Source organism: Artemia franciscana, chromosome 17 (assembly GCF_032884065.1).
Source record: "Artemia franciscana chromosome 17, ASM3288406v1, whole genome shotgun sequence".
Classification (NCBI taxonomy): Eukaryota; Metazoa; Arthropoda; class Branchiopoda; order Anostraca; family Artemiidae; genus Artemia; species Artemia franciscana.
This window is the reverse complement of record NC_088879.1, coordinates 44,474,077-44,490,198: the sequence shown is the minus strand read 5'-3', so window position 1 is coordinate 44,490,198 and position 16,122 is coordinate 44,474,077. Positions and strand designations below refer to the sequence as shown.

At 34.2% G+C, this 16,122-nt stretch overlaps 1 protein-coding gene across 2 annotated transcripts in view; it reads left to right on the top strand.

The window, feature by feature from the left end:
* The window catches only part of LOC136038286 (uncharacterized), a 45,563-nt gene extending 37,469 nt beyond the window's left edge, over positions 1-8,094 (top strand). For both annotated transcript variants that reach the window (XM_065721412.1, XM_065721414.1), the window contains exon 5: positions 7,166-8,094. In XM_065721412.1, the coding sequence (XP_065577484.1) occupies positions 7,166-7,246 (81 nt within the window). In that variant the 3' untranslated portion in view covers positions 7,247-8,094. The remainder of the gene's footprint in view (positions 1-7,165) is intronic.
* The last annotated feature ends 8,028 nt before the right edge of the window (positions 8,095-16,122 follow it).

Here is a 16,122-nt window from a genome sequence, read left to right as displayed (position 1 = left end):
CTCCCAACACTCATCTTTTTTTATGATATTCAGGATGTTTGTGCTAATCAGATAATCAGCTAATCTCAATCTGATTGCTAATCAGCTAATCACATTTACTTGTATTTTTATCTCCATTTAAAAATAATTTTCTGTATTATTTTGCTAAATTACCTACTCAATGTCTCACAGAGATAAATTATACAAAAAGAACATAATCAGTTTAATATAAGAACAAAAGGGTCTGATTGCATCGATTAAATGACGAGAGGCTTCTCAGGGTTATGTATGACAAAATCAGTTGGAGAAGGGTAATTGAGGTATTTATTATGTAAGAGGACACGATAGAAATTCTCTTTATATAATTTACCTTTGTATAATTTTTTTCTACCCTTAATTGATGCATTTGCTTTAATATATTGGGAATTTGTGTATTATATTCGATGTTTAGGACATATAATTGAAATTGAAAATCTCCAACTAGTTTTAACTGATGATATTGTAATTTTTTTTGCCACAATAGACTTTTAATTTTTTTTTGCAAGTCTTTATAAAATACTGTAGGTACAACGAATCGGATATGCCAAATTTTCGAGACAAAAATGAATATTTCGTATCAAATTCAGAACTATAAAATCTGAGAATTGATGATATAATTTTACTGGCAGTTATTTCATGGTCAACGCTACCTATGTTTCAGATATATGTTTTTTCTTTACAAAGAATATAGATAGCAATATCAAATTCTTGTAAATGACTGATCTGTTGCATTTCCAATCCCAACGTGCCATCACAACTTCATGTTAGTATTGTTTGGATAAAAATAACGAGTATGATGGCTGAGCACAAAATATCTATTATTTTGTTGCTTCAACTAAAAACATAATAATTAAAATCAGTTGTTACTACGCCCAATGCTATTTTATTAACATTTTCCTGTGATTTCATTTATATTATAAATATTTCAACAGCATTTACCCTTATTCATCTTTTCAAATAAATAGATGTCATTCGTTTAAAAGGAAAGTAAAAATTCCACACCTACTTTAATTTTTAAAAATAATCCTCTATCACTCTGTATCTTAGTGTTACATGCTTTCCAAATTTGATTTATAATCTCTATAGTTGGTTTTATATACTACTTGTTTTCTTACTGCGTTAGTTCTACTGTTTTCTTAAAGCTGTAAATGTATATTGTTTTTTGTTAATGTTCGCTTTTTGTTGTTTATCTCTTAATAAGAATCTTTCAAACTTCAACTTTGAAATTCACAAAAAAATCTCAAAGCTGTCTGCTGTAGATTCTTTATTGCTTTTTTCACATTACATTTTCGCAATTTAGGATCAGTTTTCTTTCCGCAAAAACTATAGTCAAACAGTTCCCAAATTGTTCAATAGCCCCCTATGTTTTGAGAATTACTCCTTTTATATAAGCATGAAAAAAATAGTATAAACTTTTTAATGGTTATTACCTTGTAAGATGTTATTTCAAAGCCAGGTGAAAAGTGAACTTTAAATATAATTGAGGATATTGCATTTTCAGTAAGATAACAGGACGGTTTTAGCTTCTATTTCTCCTTCGAGGGGGTTGACTATGGATAATAAGATCAGATGGATAATAAGAGTTTGAGTCTGTTGAAACCATAGATGATGAGTATCGTCTTATGTTAGGGGTAAGGTACGGGTTTTTTCTTGAAAATCCTTGAAAAAATCTAATTACCCTGATGCTTAAAAAGAAGGCTTTTGCCAGCTTTGCCTCTTACTCAGAGCATTTTTTTCAATTAGCCATGACTCTTAACTCTTCTATTATAAGGCCACCAACTTGATTTAATTCTAAAATCTATCTGTTTTAAATTGGTTTAAAGATGTAAATCTTTTAGAGGCGAGAAAGAAAAAATGACAGCAAATAAATTGGTTTGTCAATGGACTTCTGTCAAATCAATGAAGGATATTAACTTAATTCAGGAAGGTTTAGATTCCATAGTTTAAATTATGTTATGAAAGAGAGAGAAGAAGAACAGGTAAAAAGTTAAACAACGGAAAGAAACACATCAATTAAATTGTATTTTAAACAAAATTTAAATTTAAAAATAATTTTTTGAACGAAATCGAATATTTAAATATAATTTTAAATAAAACAAAAATTTATAACTGAAATTAAATTAAAAAACATTAACTTTTTCTTGATTCAAGTATGAGGCACTAAAACTTTGAAAACAGAATCCTTTTTTTATAATTTAAAAGCTTGAAGTATTTATTTACGGACATTAACTGGCCATAGGAAAATTGTGTGCACTAAAATCAAAGATATTGTTTTAATTTGAGAAATTCCAAATTTTAACAAATCACTCGCCCCAAATTCATCTGTCTAAAATGTCCATGAGACAAATCACAGACGATGATGCAGATTAGCTGACAAGCGATCTAGATCTGCGTTTTCCCAGTTTAGAGCAGCTGTCAAAAGTTGCCAGGGGAGCCTACCTGGTGTTGGTTATGACCCGGAGAAAAATTTTACCAAGAGATTGGTAAAATCTATAGTCAGTGTTCTTGCTTTACCTAACCGGTGTACTTGAAGCTGAAACCGGAGCTAATGAAAAATAAAATACATCCGGGAAAGCTTAGCTTTAAATAAAGGAGAAATAAGGTAGTTTGGCCATTTAGGGAGTGGAGGGTTGAGAGTTGAACATCAAATGATGAAAGGTAAAAACACGTCTGAAATGCATAAAAGTAGTACCAAAAAGTAAAAATTTGAATGAACAAAGTACGTTAGCAATTTAAGGAGGAAGGTCAGAAAGCTAATCTGAGCTGGACGCATGGGGATTTAGATTGTAAAAATAAGTTATGATATTGAAAAACAAACATTAGTTGGTACAAAGGAACGATAAAATTTACTGAGGGAATTTATAGCTGAAGGGGAAGGGACCCAAAATAAGTAACAGAAGAAGCAGGGTCAAGATCTAAGAGGGGCATAAGAAAGTCCTCCTGATAAGTGTGATGCAAAAATATGCAGGGAAAAGGGATGCCAATTTTAATACGATTTAGAAAAGACTGTAGACTGGGGAGTGAAAATATATTAATATCAAACCAAAATACTCAGAATTTTGAAGTTTTTATGTATTTTAAAGACATCTGGAACGGTTAGTTCTATTCTAGGAAATAACTCATTAGACAGACCCAGAACTCTTTTCAGGTATTTCACTTGGGGTAATTTAAAACCAACGTTTTTGAAACATAGGAACAATTCCGTGTAGTAAGTAAAGTAGGCTACATAAAAGGAAATGTTGGTAGACGGATAAGAAAGTCCTCCCAGTCAATAGGGACATAGGCAGGAATATGTTAGTCTAAGAATACGTAAGCCCCTCACATTTTGGGCCCATAAATGCTTTTTATTTTGGGGTTATAGATTTTATATTTTTGGATCTTATTCGGATCTTGTCTAATAGCTCTGGCATGCGGTTTCATTTCATGTAACGTAAAAAAATCAATAAAACTCTATTAATTTGAATTTTACTTTCAAATTATAGCTCCGAAGATGTTAAACACTCTTGGTCACCGACCTTTCGAAAGCTCCCTCTCCAAATTGATATTTCAAAGCTTGAACCTAACGTTGCTTATTCCCCAACAAATGTTTTGCTGTCCTAGCCAACCTCAGTGAAGTTCCAAAACCGTCCTATACGGTTTAGTACTGCTGCTCTTAATTTAAAGAAATGGCTGGATCCACTAACAAAGAGGTCAGAGATGGATCAACAACCAAATTCAAAAATGAATGCTTGGAAATAAATAAGTAATAATATTTGAGATGGGTAGCCAAGGAAATTGAAACTTTCAAGATAAGAAATGATGCCCAAAAACTGTACCAATTGCTTGCTGAGACCATTTCCAGAAAGCAAGAAGAGCATCCCACTCCAAAAGAAACAGAACTGAAATATATCGAACAGACTTTAAATCTCTTCGGTCTTCAAACGCTACAAACGAATCGTTCCTGGCCTCCAGCATCACCTACTTCTCCCCTTCCCATAAGCGCCCAGCGCCTTCAAGAACATATGGGGTAAAAAATATGGATCACACGACTCGTAAAAAGTTACAAATTACCTAGCAAAGATTCAGTGCTACCTGAAGAGTTGCCTGTGCCTTTTGGGTTTAATCATAAAATTCGATAAAACAGTGAACAAGATCGAAGTCTGTTTTTCTCACAACTTGATAATTCTCTGCGTGTTTTTTGTCGCTTTTGAATACAGTGCTATTTTTATATATTTAAAACAAATGGAAGGTTGAAAGGGGGGGGGGGGTAAAAGTAAAAACTTGTCTCCGTTTCTTTTTAGAACTGAGTTGTTGTTTTTTTCATTTGACACGCTTTCTCTGTAGGTTCAGAATATATTTTTCCCAACATATTCAAAAGGCGAGATAGCAATAAAGGTACCATAATAAAAATTTATTGGTGTTTTATTCTCTTTTCAGGATTGAATTATGTCTTTTTTCGGAACACGTGGGTTTTTTCCCAACATTCTTTTCCTATTCCTAGGTTTTTTTTCCTAGAATCTCCCCCGCACCCTAAATTTTTGTTAGATTAATTTTTGTTAGATTTCCTAAGAGTGTTCGTTTCTCAATATTAATTAAGATCAATAAGGGAGGAGTCAATGAAAAACACGGTTTTAAGAAGTCTTTACTTGTTCGTATAGCGTCTCTATATTATCTGTATGTCTGTGTATACTCTGATATAATTTTAATAACCCGTAATTACTGTTGCAGTTTTTTTTACTATTGAATCCACTGATGGATTGCTGTCTTTTCTGAAGTGATTGAAGCTTTTCTCCCCAGCTTAAAGAGTCAGTTTTGTTATTAATCAATAGATTTGAATCTATTTTATCCATCTATCAAATTATATTTTGAATGAATCATAAGAAAGTCCAAGTTAATATCATAAATTGACACTAAAAATGTAGGGTTTTGTTGACTACTATTTTGAAAAACAAAGAAAAGAATTTCTTTTTAAATTTAAAATGTCGCATGACTATGGAAAAAGGCGTTTGGGCAGGGGCCTGTTTCCCTGCAATCTCTTTGGTCACTTAAAAGGGGTCCTAGAACTTCTTATTTTGCTACAGCAAGCGCTTTCCCGACGTTCGTGGACCGTTGGCTCATGCAAACATCCATGACGAAAATTCATCTCTGATCCGTGATCTTTTTTTAATATATTCCCCAGTTTTGTAGATATGCTCTTAAAACTTTTATAAAAGTATTCTGTGACTCGCTGAATCTAATGGTTAATCTTCATTAAGATTATTTGAACTTCTGGGGAATCCTCTATCCGGAAAATAATGCAAATTTTATCTACGACGTAGCTTATGATGGAAAACATTAAACTTTACAAATTTTAGTTTATTTGGTTTCAGTATAAAAGCCAACTCTTTTGATCTATTTATTGTTATCAAAATTCCCTTTTTTACAGTTTCGATTTTTTTTTGGGCCACCCGCTTCTTACTTACTGTTTGTGAAATTTGCTTGTCAAGCAAAACTAATTGATTTAGTTGTTCAAAGGCATGGTAAGCCAAAGTAGTCAAAATCTTCATTTTTCATTTTTGGAAGCTAATAATGATTGGTACTTACGTGTTAGCCCGACAACACTCAAGAAGTTTGCTCCGTTTGTCTGAAAAAAAAAACCGGTTTACTGTTTACAATATGTTATATCTTCGTGGTAACAAACTGTAGTAAGGAGCGACCCGGCTCAGTAATAACCAAAACTGTAAAAAATGGAATTTTTATACCAATAGCTAAATCAAAAGAATCGCATTTTAATGCTGATTTGAAACACTCCGTGGGAGGGGCTTACTCCCGACTTATTAATCCGACTTACTCCCCCACAGTCCCCGTGGGAGGGGCTACAAGTTACAAACTTTGACCAGTGCTTACATGTAGTAATGGTTATTGTGAAGTTTACAGGCGTATTCAGGGGGATTTTTGGGTTGGGGGGAGGGATTGAGAAGAGGGGGATATGTTGGGAGAACTTTCCATCGAGGAATTTGTCATGGGGGAAGAAAATTTCCATGAAGGGAGCGCAGGATTTTCTAGCATTATAAAGAAAACAATGAAAAAATAATAATGAAAAAGTTTTTTCAACTGGAAGTAAGTAGCAGCATTAAAACTTAAAACGAATAGAAATTATTACGCATATGAGGGACTTACCTCCTCCTAATACCTCGCTCTTTACGCTAACTTATTTTTAGTAATTTCAACTATTTAATCTACGGCTTTTGTGTTTCAGGGGTCATTTTGAAGGAATTTGGACAAAATTTAAGCTTTAATGTAAAGATCGAGGTACTGACGAGGGGAGTGAACCCCCTCATATACGTAATAAAAACATGAGAATACAAAAGTTCGTTACGTAAGGTAATGTGTAAGTTACGTATTTCTTCTACTAATAAAAACATTCGTAAAAAATTAAAAGTTCTAGTTGCCTTTTTAAGTAACCAAAAAATCGTAGGGCAACTAGGCCTCCTCCCCCGCTCCTTTTTCTCAAAATCATTCGATCAAAATTATGAGAAAGCCATTTAGCCATAGAAAAATAAATATGCAAATTCCGTTTTAATTATTCATCTGCGGAGAGCCAAAATCAAAACATGCATTGATTCAAAAACGATCAGAAATTAAATTAAAAAAAAACAAGTTTTATTTAACGGAAAGTAAGGAGCGACATTAAAACTTAAAACGAAGAGAAATTACTTCGTATATGAAAGGAGCTGCTTCCTCTTAAACGCCCCGCTCTTTACGCTAAAGTTTTTTACTGTTTTAAAAAGTAGCGTAGAGAGAAAGAGTCAAACTGTAGCGTAAAGAGCGGGGCGTTGATGAGGAAGCAGTCCCTTTCATATATTAAATAATTTGTGTTCGTTTAAAGTTTTAATGTCGCTCCTTACTTTCAGTTAAAAAAAAAAACTTTTTTTTTATTTAATGGCGTGGAAGATCAAATAGATCGTCCACTGCGGCCGAATCGAAAGTTTACTCTTTAAAGAAAAGTCTGTTGCTCTTTGGTGCTGCTGCAGTGTGCTTTCTAATTGTTTGAGGAAGGTGTTCTATTTGCATCACTTTGTTATTTGGAACTGTATCTTTGTTTGAATCTACTAAATACTCTTCGGCAAATGTGTGTACATTTTTTTGTCAAAATTCCTTTATGTTCATTTGAATTTTATGTTTTTAGATGTTGTCGAGGCTTTACCAAGTGACCTTCAGAAGCAGGCTGTCAGTTCATTTTTCCCTGACCCTTTTCATTGACCCTTGAAGATGACCCGGTGGGTGCTATTCCGAGCATTTCGGTACCACTTAACTTCGTATCTGACTCTCAGGAATTTGGCTCCAGATGTATTACTGATCAAGGTAAAAATTTCAGAATGGGACTCTACTCACAACAAAGTCCGATTAGCATATTCAAAAGCTTGGAGCTTCCAAACCTGCATGCTTTTATGGGGATTAAGTAAAAAAAAAAAAGGTAAAAAGAAAGAAATATTTCCTTTAGTGGATGCTTGAAGTTAAAAGTTTAGGGGGAATGGGAATTTTTACGGAAAATGGAGCCATGCTTACTATTTAGTATCATCAATGGTTGTGTCTAGGAGGAATAAGACGCAAGGCTTAAAACCCCCTCCCGAAATATTTCTTGGATTCGTGAATTGTCTTAAAATATATTAATAAAAAGCAATGCTAAGTTACCCATAAAACTGTTTCAGTAGCTTTTCCGGACTAAAATCATTTTTGGTAATAAGTTGTAACCGCTTTTCAAACAGTTCGTGGTAACGAACTGTAGTAAGGAGCGACCCGGCTAAATAGTAACCAAAACTCTAAAAAATGGGATTTTGATACCAATAGCTACATCAAAAGAATTTCATTTTAATGCTGATTTTGAATATATGTTTCATCAAGTTAAGTCTTACCCATCAAAAGTTACGAGCCTGAGAAAGTTTGCCTTATTTTAGAAAATAGGGGAAAACAAGCCCTAAAAGTCGTAGAATCTGAACGAAAATCACAGCATCAGATTCAGTGTATCAGAAAACCCTATAGTAGAAGTTTCAAGCTCCTATCTACAAAAATGTGGAATTTTGTATTTTTTGCCAGAAGGCAGATCACGGATGTGTGTTTATTTGTTTGTTTTTTTATGTTTTTTTTCCCCAGTGGTGATCGTATCGACCCAGTAGTCCTAGAATCTTGCAAGAGGGCTCATTCTAATGGAGATGAAAAGTTCTAGCCCCCTTTTTAAGTGATCCAAAAAATTGGAGGGCACCTAGGCCCGTTCCCACGCTAATTATTTTCCCAAAGTCACCGGATCAAAATTCTGAGGTAGTTATTTTATTCAGCGTAGTCAAAAACCATAAAACTTTGTCTCTCGGGACGACTTACTTCCCCGCAGTCCCCGTGGGAGGGGCCAAAAGTTACAAACTTTGACCAGTGCTTACATATAGTAATGGTTATTTGGAAGTTTACAGACGTCTTCAAGGGGATTTTATGGTTGGGGGGGGGGGGGGGTGAGAAGAGGGGGAAATGTTGGGGGAACTTTCCTTGGAGGAATTTTCTATGGGTTAAAAAAAATTTCATTAAGGGAGCGCAGGACTTTCTAGCATTATAAAAAAAAAACAATGAAAAAATAAATATGAAAAAGTTTTTTCAACTGAAAGTAAGGAGAAGCAATAAAACTTAAACAAACCGAAATTATTAGGCATATGATGGGCTCACCTTCTCGTAATATTTCGCTCTTTACGCTAAAGTATTTTTCGTAATTTCAACTATTTATTCTACGGGTTTTGTGATTCAGGGGTCATTCTTAAGATTTTGGGACACAATTTAAGCTTTAGTGTAAAGAGTGAGGTACTGACGAAGGAATGAACCCCTTCATATACGTAATAAAAACATGAGAATACAGAAGTTTGTTACGTAAGCTCATTTGTAAGTTACGTATATTTTTTACTAATAAAAATATTTGTAAAAAATTAAAAGTTCTAGTTGCCTTTTTAAGTAACCAAAAATCAAAGGGCAACTAGGCCTCCTCCCCCGCTCCTTTTTCCCTCAAAATCATTCGATTAAAACTATGAGAAAGCCATTTAGCCAAAATAAATAATATTGCAAATTTCATCTTAGTTATTCATCTGCGGAGAGCCAAAATCAAAACATGCATTGATTCAAAAACGTTCAAAAATTAAATAAAAAAAAGTTTTTTTAACGGACAGTAAGGAGCGACATTAAAACTTAAAACGAACAGAAATTACTTCGTATATGAAAGGGGCTGCTTCCTCATCAAAGCCCCGCTATTTACGCTAATGTCTTTCTGTTTTAAATAGTAGAGTTAAGAGAAAGAGTCAAACAATTATCTTTCAATTTATAGCCGTATTCTTTGCGTTTTATCGTTCCTATACTGTATTTTTGTTAAATTAATCATTTCTATTTTCATTTCCTTAAAGTTCTAAACTAATACGCTTAATTGTCCCTGTTTTGCACCCTTTTGAATTTCCCTCATGCGAATAACGTATGTTGTTGATCATTTCTCTTTTCACCTTCTTTTTATAAATAAGTTATTGTAAACTTTATTGAATCTATTTTCCTTTCCATCTTTGTGTATACCAATTAACTTATGCACAATTATTTTTATTTCTATTCTTGTCCTAGAAATGGTAACATCCCGAAAGAGTAAACAATTATTTTTTTTCGTTAAATATTTTATTATGGCGTGGAAGATCAAATAGATCGTCCACTGCAGCCGAATCGAAAATTTACTCTTTAAAGAAAAATCTGTTGCTCTTTGGTGCTGTTGCAGTGTACTTTCTAATTGCTTGGTGAAGATGTGTTCTATTTGCATCACTTTGTTATTTGGAACTGCATCTTTGTCTGAATCTACTATATACTCTTTGGCAAATGTTTGTACATTTTTTGTCAAAATTCTTTTGCATTCCCTTGAATTTTATGTTTTTAGATTTTGTTGAGGCTTCACCAAGACACATTCAGAAGCAGGTTTACAGTTTAGACCCCTTTCATTTTTCCCAAGCTTGAAGATGGCTCGATGAGTACTTTTCGAAGCACTTCGGTACCATCTAGCATCGAATCTGACCCTCAGGAATTTGGCTCTACATCCAATACTGATCAAAGTAAAAATTTCAGAGTGGGACTCTACTCACAACACAGTCTGATTAGCATATTCAAAAGCTTGGAGCTTCCAAACTTAGATACTCTTATAGGGATTAAGTAAAAAAAGAAAGAAATAAAGAAATATTTCTGTTAGTGGACACTTGAAGCTAAAGGCTTAGGGAGAATATACTTACTATTTTGTATCAACCAGGGTTGTGTCTAGGGGGTGAAAAATGCTCGGTTTGAACCCTCCTACCAAAAAATTTCTTAGATTTGTAAGATGGTCTTGAAATACAGTAAAAAAATAATAATCTGAACTTGCCCATGACATTATTTCAGTAGCTTTTCTGGACCGAAATAATTTATAACCACTGTCATATGTATAGGACCACCGATTTGCGAAATCTGCCATTTCTTCGCTTGTTTTTATGTTCTCCTTTTTTAAATATATTTTCAATTCTCTGTGGGTATTTTCTTAAAATTTTAAAAAAGTTAATGAATCAATGAAAAGAAAATTATTCCCGAAACCATGACTTGTGCCTTTCTATACTGAGAGAGTGGATTCAGAGTTTGTGCAATACATATCTTTATGACCTGAAGTGAATTATTAAACCCTTTCCTAATAATGTCATTTCTCAAGTCATTCTATCCAAAACCCGAGAATTACTAGGAGAGTGTGCCCCTAATGTCGTTGCAGGGCAACATTAAACTATTTGACATGTAGTGACTGTAGATCGTACTTCCACGAACAGTGTGCAGGAATTAAACCTTCTTGATGGACCAAAAGTTGACTGTGCCTAGATTTTTCTGCGAAAAAAGATAGTTTAAACAAGGATAGTCCAAAAAAGATAATTACTTTTGCTGATAATTTTCCTAGTCTGCCCCAGCCTCCCCAAATTACTCCCCCACGTCTTCTATTAGGCAATGAACTGGCAAACGCCATGATGGAAATCTGATCATCCCCTCTTGCACCGTTGGCTCCGAACCTTCCGGTTCGGAGTCAACACTTCGAACCTCGAGGTTCGACCTCGACCTCGAAGTCAACAAATCTAGTGCCTCCTTATAGACAGAAACTTCTACTTGTAGAACTTGTTTTCCAACCACCCTATCGGACTTCTCACTCCTTTCCCTTGTATCAATGAGAGATAAACTGGAATTATTTAGCAAGGAAATATCAAACAGTTTGTGGTAAAGAACTGTAGTAAGGAGCGATCCGGCTCTATAGTAACCGAAACTCTAAAAAAAAAAAAATTGTTACTAATAGTTACATCAAAAGAATCAAATTTTTTATACTGATATTAAATATATAAATTTCATCAAGTTTGGTTTTACCATTAAAAAGTTACAAACCGAAGAAAATTTGCCTTATTTTACAAAATAGAGGGAAATTCTTCCTAAAAACGTAGAATCTTAACAAAAATCTCACCATCAGATTCAGCGTATCAGTGAACCCTACTGTAGAAGTTTCATGCTCCTATCTACAAGAATGTAGAACTTTGTATTTTTTGTAAGAAGACAGATCAGGGATGCGTGTTTTTTTTTTTTTTTTATGGACACAGTGGTCCCAGAATGTCGCAAGAGGGCTCATTCTAAAAGAAATTAAAAGATCTAGGGCCATTTTTAAGTGACCCAAGAAATTCGAGGGTACCTAGACTCGATTAATACACCACAGTCCCCGAGGGAGGGGCTGTAATTTACAAACTTTGACCATATCTTACATATAGTAATTGTCATTGGGAAGTGTACAGACGTTCTCAGGGGGACTTTTTCGAGTGGAGTTGGTCGAGAGGAGGGGGTTACGTGAAATGATCTTTCCATGGGGGTATTTATCATGAGGGAAGAGAATTTTCATGAAGGGGTGCAGGATTTTCTAGTATTATTAAAAATAAACAATGAGAAAATAAATAACAAAGAAAGTTTTTTCAACTGGAAGTAAGGAGCAGCATTAAAACTTGACGAAAACAAAAATTATGCCGTAGATAAAGTGGTTCGTCTCCTTTTCAATACCTCCCTCTTTACGCTGAAGTATTTTTTGTAATTTCAACTATTTATTCTACGGCCCTAGCAATTCGGGGGTTATTTTTAAATAATTGGGGCAATATTCAAGCTTTAGTGTAAAGATTTAGGTATTGACACGGGGGCGAACCCCCTTATATAAATAATAAAAATATACAAATATAGAAGTTCGGTACGCAAGTTGCATATGCTTATAACCATTAAAACCTTCGTAAAAAATAACAAGTTATAGTTGCCTTTTAAGTAACCAAAATTTGGAGGGCAACTAGGCTTTCTCCCCCACTCCTCTTTTTTATCAAAATCGTCCGATCATAACTTTGAGAAAGCCATTAAAAATAAATAAATTAATATTCAATTTTTTTATTATTTAATTAGCCAAAATCAAACCAACCATTGATTCAATAACGCTCAGAAACTAAATATAATAAAAAACAATTTTTTTGGACTGAAAGTAATTAGCGACATAAAACTTGAACGAACAGAAATTATTCCGTATATGAAAGGGGTTATCCCCTCCACGCCTCGCTCTTTACGCTAAAGTTTTTTTTTTATTGTTTTAAAAAGTAGAGTTGTGAGAAAGAGTCAAACTTTAGTGTAAAATAGGGGGGCGCTGAGGAAGGGACAACAACTTTCATATACGGAATAATTTCCGTTTGTTTTAAGTTTTAATGTCGCTCCTTATTTTCAGTTGAAAAACTCGTTTTTTTTTATTTAATCTGCAATCAAACCTTAGGTCAAGTCTAAGTGAAACCCCTCCAAAGTCATTTGATGTTAATTAGGATCAAAATCAGAAATAATTATTAATAAATCTCATCTCGAAAAATATTTAAATGTTTTCTGTAACAAAGGAGTGATGAAAGAAGTTTGTATTTTTAAAAAGTTCAGTTACCTAGGTGATGACATGATTAAGAGTTTATCTGACCTAGATAACACAAAATCAAACGCTAATGAATGCGAACTAAAAGTCATGACTATTAAGATAAACAGTCACGAATTGACTACAGACAAGGGTATATGCAAATATGCCTGGAATCGTATTGGTAAAAAAGGAAAGTATCTGGATGTTGGCGAAAATTATACTATTGAGGGTGAATGTAAGGTCTCTGACTGCCAACCATTACACCAGAAAGTTATTAGTAAGCTTGGAAGTGGTCGTTGCTCATGGTTCTTTTGAATCATGGCTATGGCGCATTCAAAACTTTATTAACAATACCCGAAAGAATTCTCGTTAATTGTCAAACTTTTTCCCGAATATTATCACTATGAACATTGGTCAATCAGAAAATGAAGCTTGCCAGACCAGCACACTGTTTCCAACAGACTTAAAAAGCAACATGAATCTGAATTGTCAATGGCACCAAACAAACCCATTCAGAAGACCTCCATGCTACGCTCCAGTTCCCTCTCATTTCAATTGCCAAATCAGTCCTTTTATTTACATCAAATGAGCACAAGAATCTGCAACAAGTCAGAATTAACCCTAGGAGAAGATAGAAAATCAAGAAACCCTGGTACGACACATCACTTCTCCTCCTACTCATTTCCTAGAATCCCTCTTGCGAATGTAATGTCATTGGTAAATAAAGTGGATGAACTTCAAATTAGTCTTGACAAAAGTCACATTAGTGTTACTTTTCTTACCAAAAAAGGGCCTGCCATTGAAGATTTTTGCTCTAATCCTAATTATGGCTATCATTTTAAGTCAAGATTTGACGAAAATGGTGTCCCTCTCTTTCATGGTGGAGGAGTAGCTTTTTTGTTGGTATACCGTCCCAAATCGGATTCTTTCATTACCTGAAATAGAGAACAACTCCGAATCCGATGTTCTGTGGCTCTCGACCAGACACAAAAACCTCCCGAATGAAGTATCCTTTTCGTAGTGGATTTAAGAAGAAGCTGATGCTGCAATTACATTATGTAGTGATTTTAATGTGCTACACCAAAAGTGGCTTAGTTCTGCTCTTAGCCTTGATCAAGTGGTCAAGTCGCCTAGATGCAGTGATAAAACCCTAGATTTGATTTTTACCAACGATGAAGATTGCTATTGTGCCCCAAAAACAGCCTCTTCAGTTGGGGCAAGTAACAATCTATGCTTCTTTTGGACCCCTTTATCATCCTTTCACCCAAAACCATTTATCAGTTATTCATATAAACCCATTACTGACGAGAAGGTCCCCCATCTCAAACTAAAACTTAGCTTCAAATCTTGGGCTAATATCCTGTGTCTTACCAATGGTAATGAAATGGCTTCTAAATTTTCAGTAGAACTTTTCCGGTCATACTGGAACGCTTTTCCAGTGAAAAAAGTTACTCGCATATCTATTATATTACCTATATCGAAATATATGACCATAAAAGTTCCATCTGACTTAAGACCAATGTCAAAAACCTCTATTTTCTCTAAAATATTTGAAAGTTTTATTTACAATTTCCTTTTTGTCGAAATTCAAGATAAAATCAACCCAAATCAGTGTGGCTTTCAGCCGAATCATAGTACCACGCATTGCTTAATTCACGTACTTGACACTGTTTTCAAACATCTTGAGCTAAATAGCTCCTATGTTGAGTCTATTTTTGCTGATATTAGCAAAGCCTTTGACAACTAGGATCATAAGACCGATATCGACAATGCAAGGGCTTTAGGTGCCAGAGATTTCGTTTTTACGTATGGTAGCTAATTTGTTGTCTGGCTATGATCAATGTGTAGTCCTCCCTAAGGGAGATTCATAAGATTTTTCCTCGATTTCCTATTCAGCACCTCAGAGACTAAATTAGGTCCTCTAGTATTTTAATTCTTTTTAATGATGTTTTACCAAGTTAAGACAGCGCATTTGAATTTGTGGATGATTTGATATTGCTTAACCTTTGTCTAACCTCTAATACTTCGGACGTTAAACCTGACTCACTCCTTAACTACTTAAAGCATTACCTTGACAAAGATAAACTCAACCTAAACCTACCCAATATCAGTTTAATGCTATTCTCCTTTTATTTTTAGAAATATACCCCCAGTCAATAATTACTTTTGCATACCAAATTTAAATGCGGTTAAACAGCTTGGTGTGCATTTGAACAATGACTTTAAATGGAAGTCCTACACTTTCTTCTTATATAAATCGGGTAGTATCTCCTCAAATCTTTCTCCCTTCTCAAATGGTTCTCCATATCAATGCGGAACCTTAAATAGTTAATTGTTCTTATATAGGATCCTGTCTTCAATATACTTGCCCTGTCTGGCACCCTATGTTGATCAAAGACAAATGTTCTAAGATTGAAAGTATTCTAAAAAGAGCAATAAAAAATGTACTGAGGACGTCCTATACTGCATACAATGAAGGTTTGGCTAGATTTGAACTTACTACATTGGTATCACAACGTCACATCCTTACCAATAACTTTGGTCACAAGTGCCTTAGTTCTGACTATCATCAACTTCTTCTTTCCTCCTTCAAAGAAAATCCCCCAATCCTTCTTAATACAAGACGTAAGTCTCGTAGAGCCCCACATACCAAACTTTACATGTGTCCCCAAATGTTGACCATGAGGTATAAAAACTCTTTTTTCCCGTATTTTGTTTCCAATTTTAATAATTGATTTAACTTTTTGTTTGTGTTTAGCCCTTAATATTTGTTTTATCATTGTAACGGTCTGACGTGCTTATGCTAGCTTTTTTGCTATTTTAACCAATAAAATACATTCTATTCAAATTCTATTATATTACTATTAGTAAAAGTAGCAATGGTAGTAGTGTAAGCAGTGACATGCAAATATTACCTTTTTATCAATTAATATTCCCCTTCAAGTATTCTCTAAAAGTTCCAATTGAATAGCCAAATCCATTCTTGAGATACGCCAAATTGACAATCTGCATGCAAATAATGGGTTTTGATTTAGTTTAAATTTTCCCTCAGCATTTTGTCAAACTTTCATACTCTTTCGAGTAGCCTTAATTGAACTAGCATGACTGAAGTAGTGGTAGTAGTAGGAACAGTAGAAGCCACAATTGTTGTATCAGCAGTAATAGTAGCAGCATTA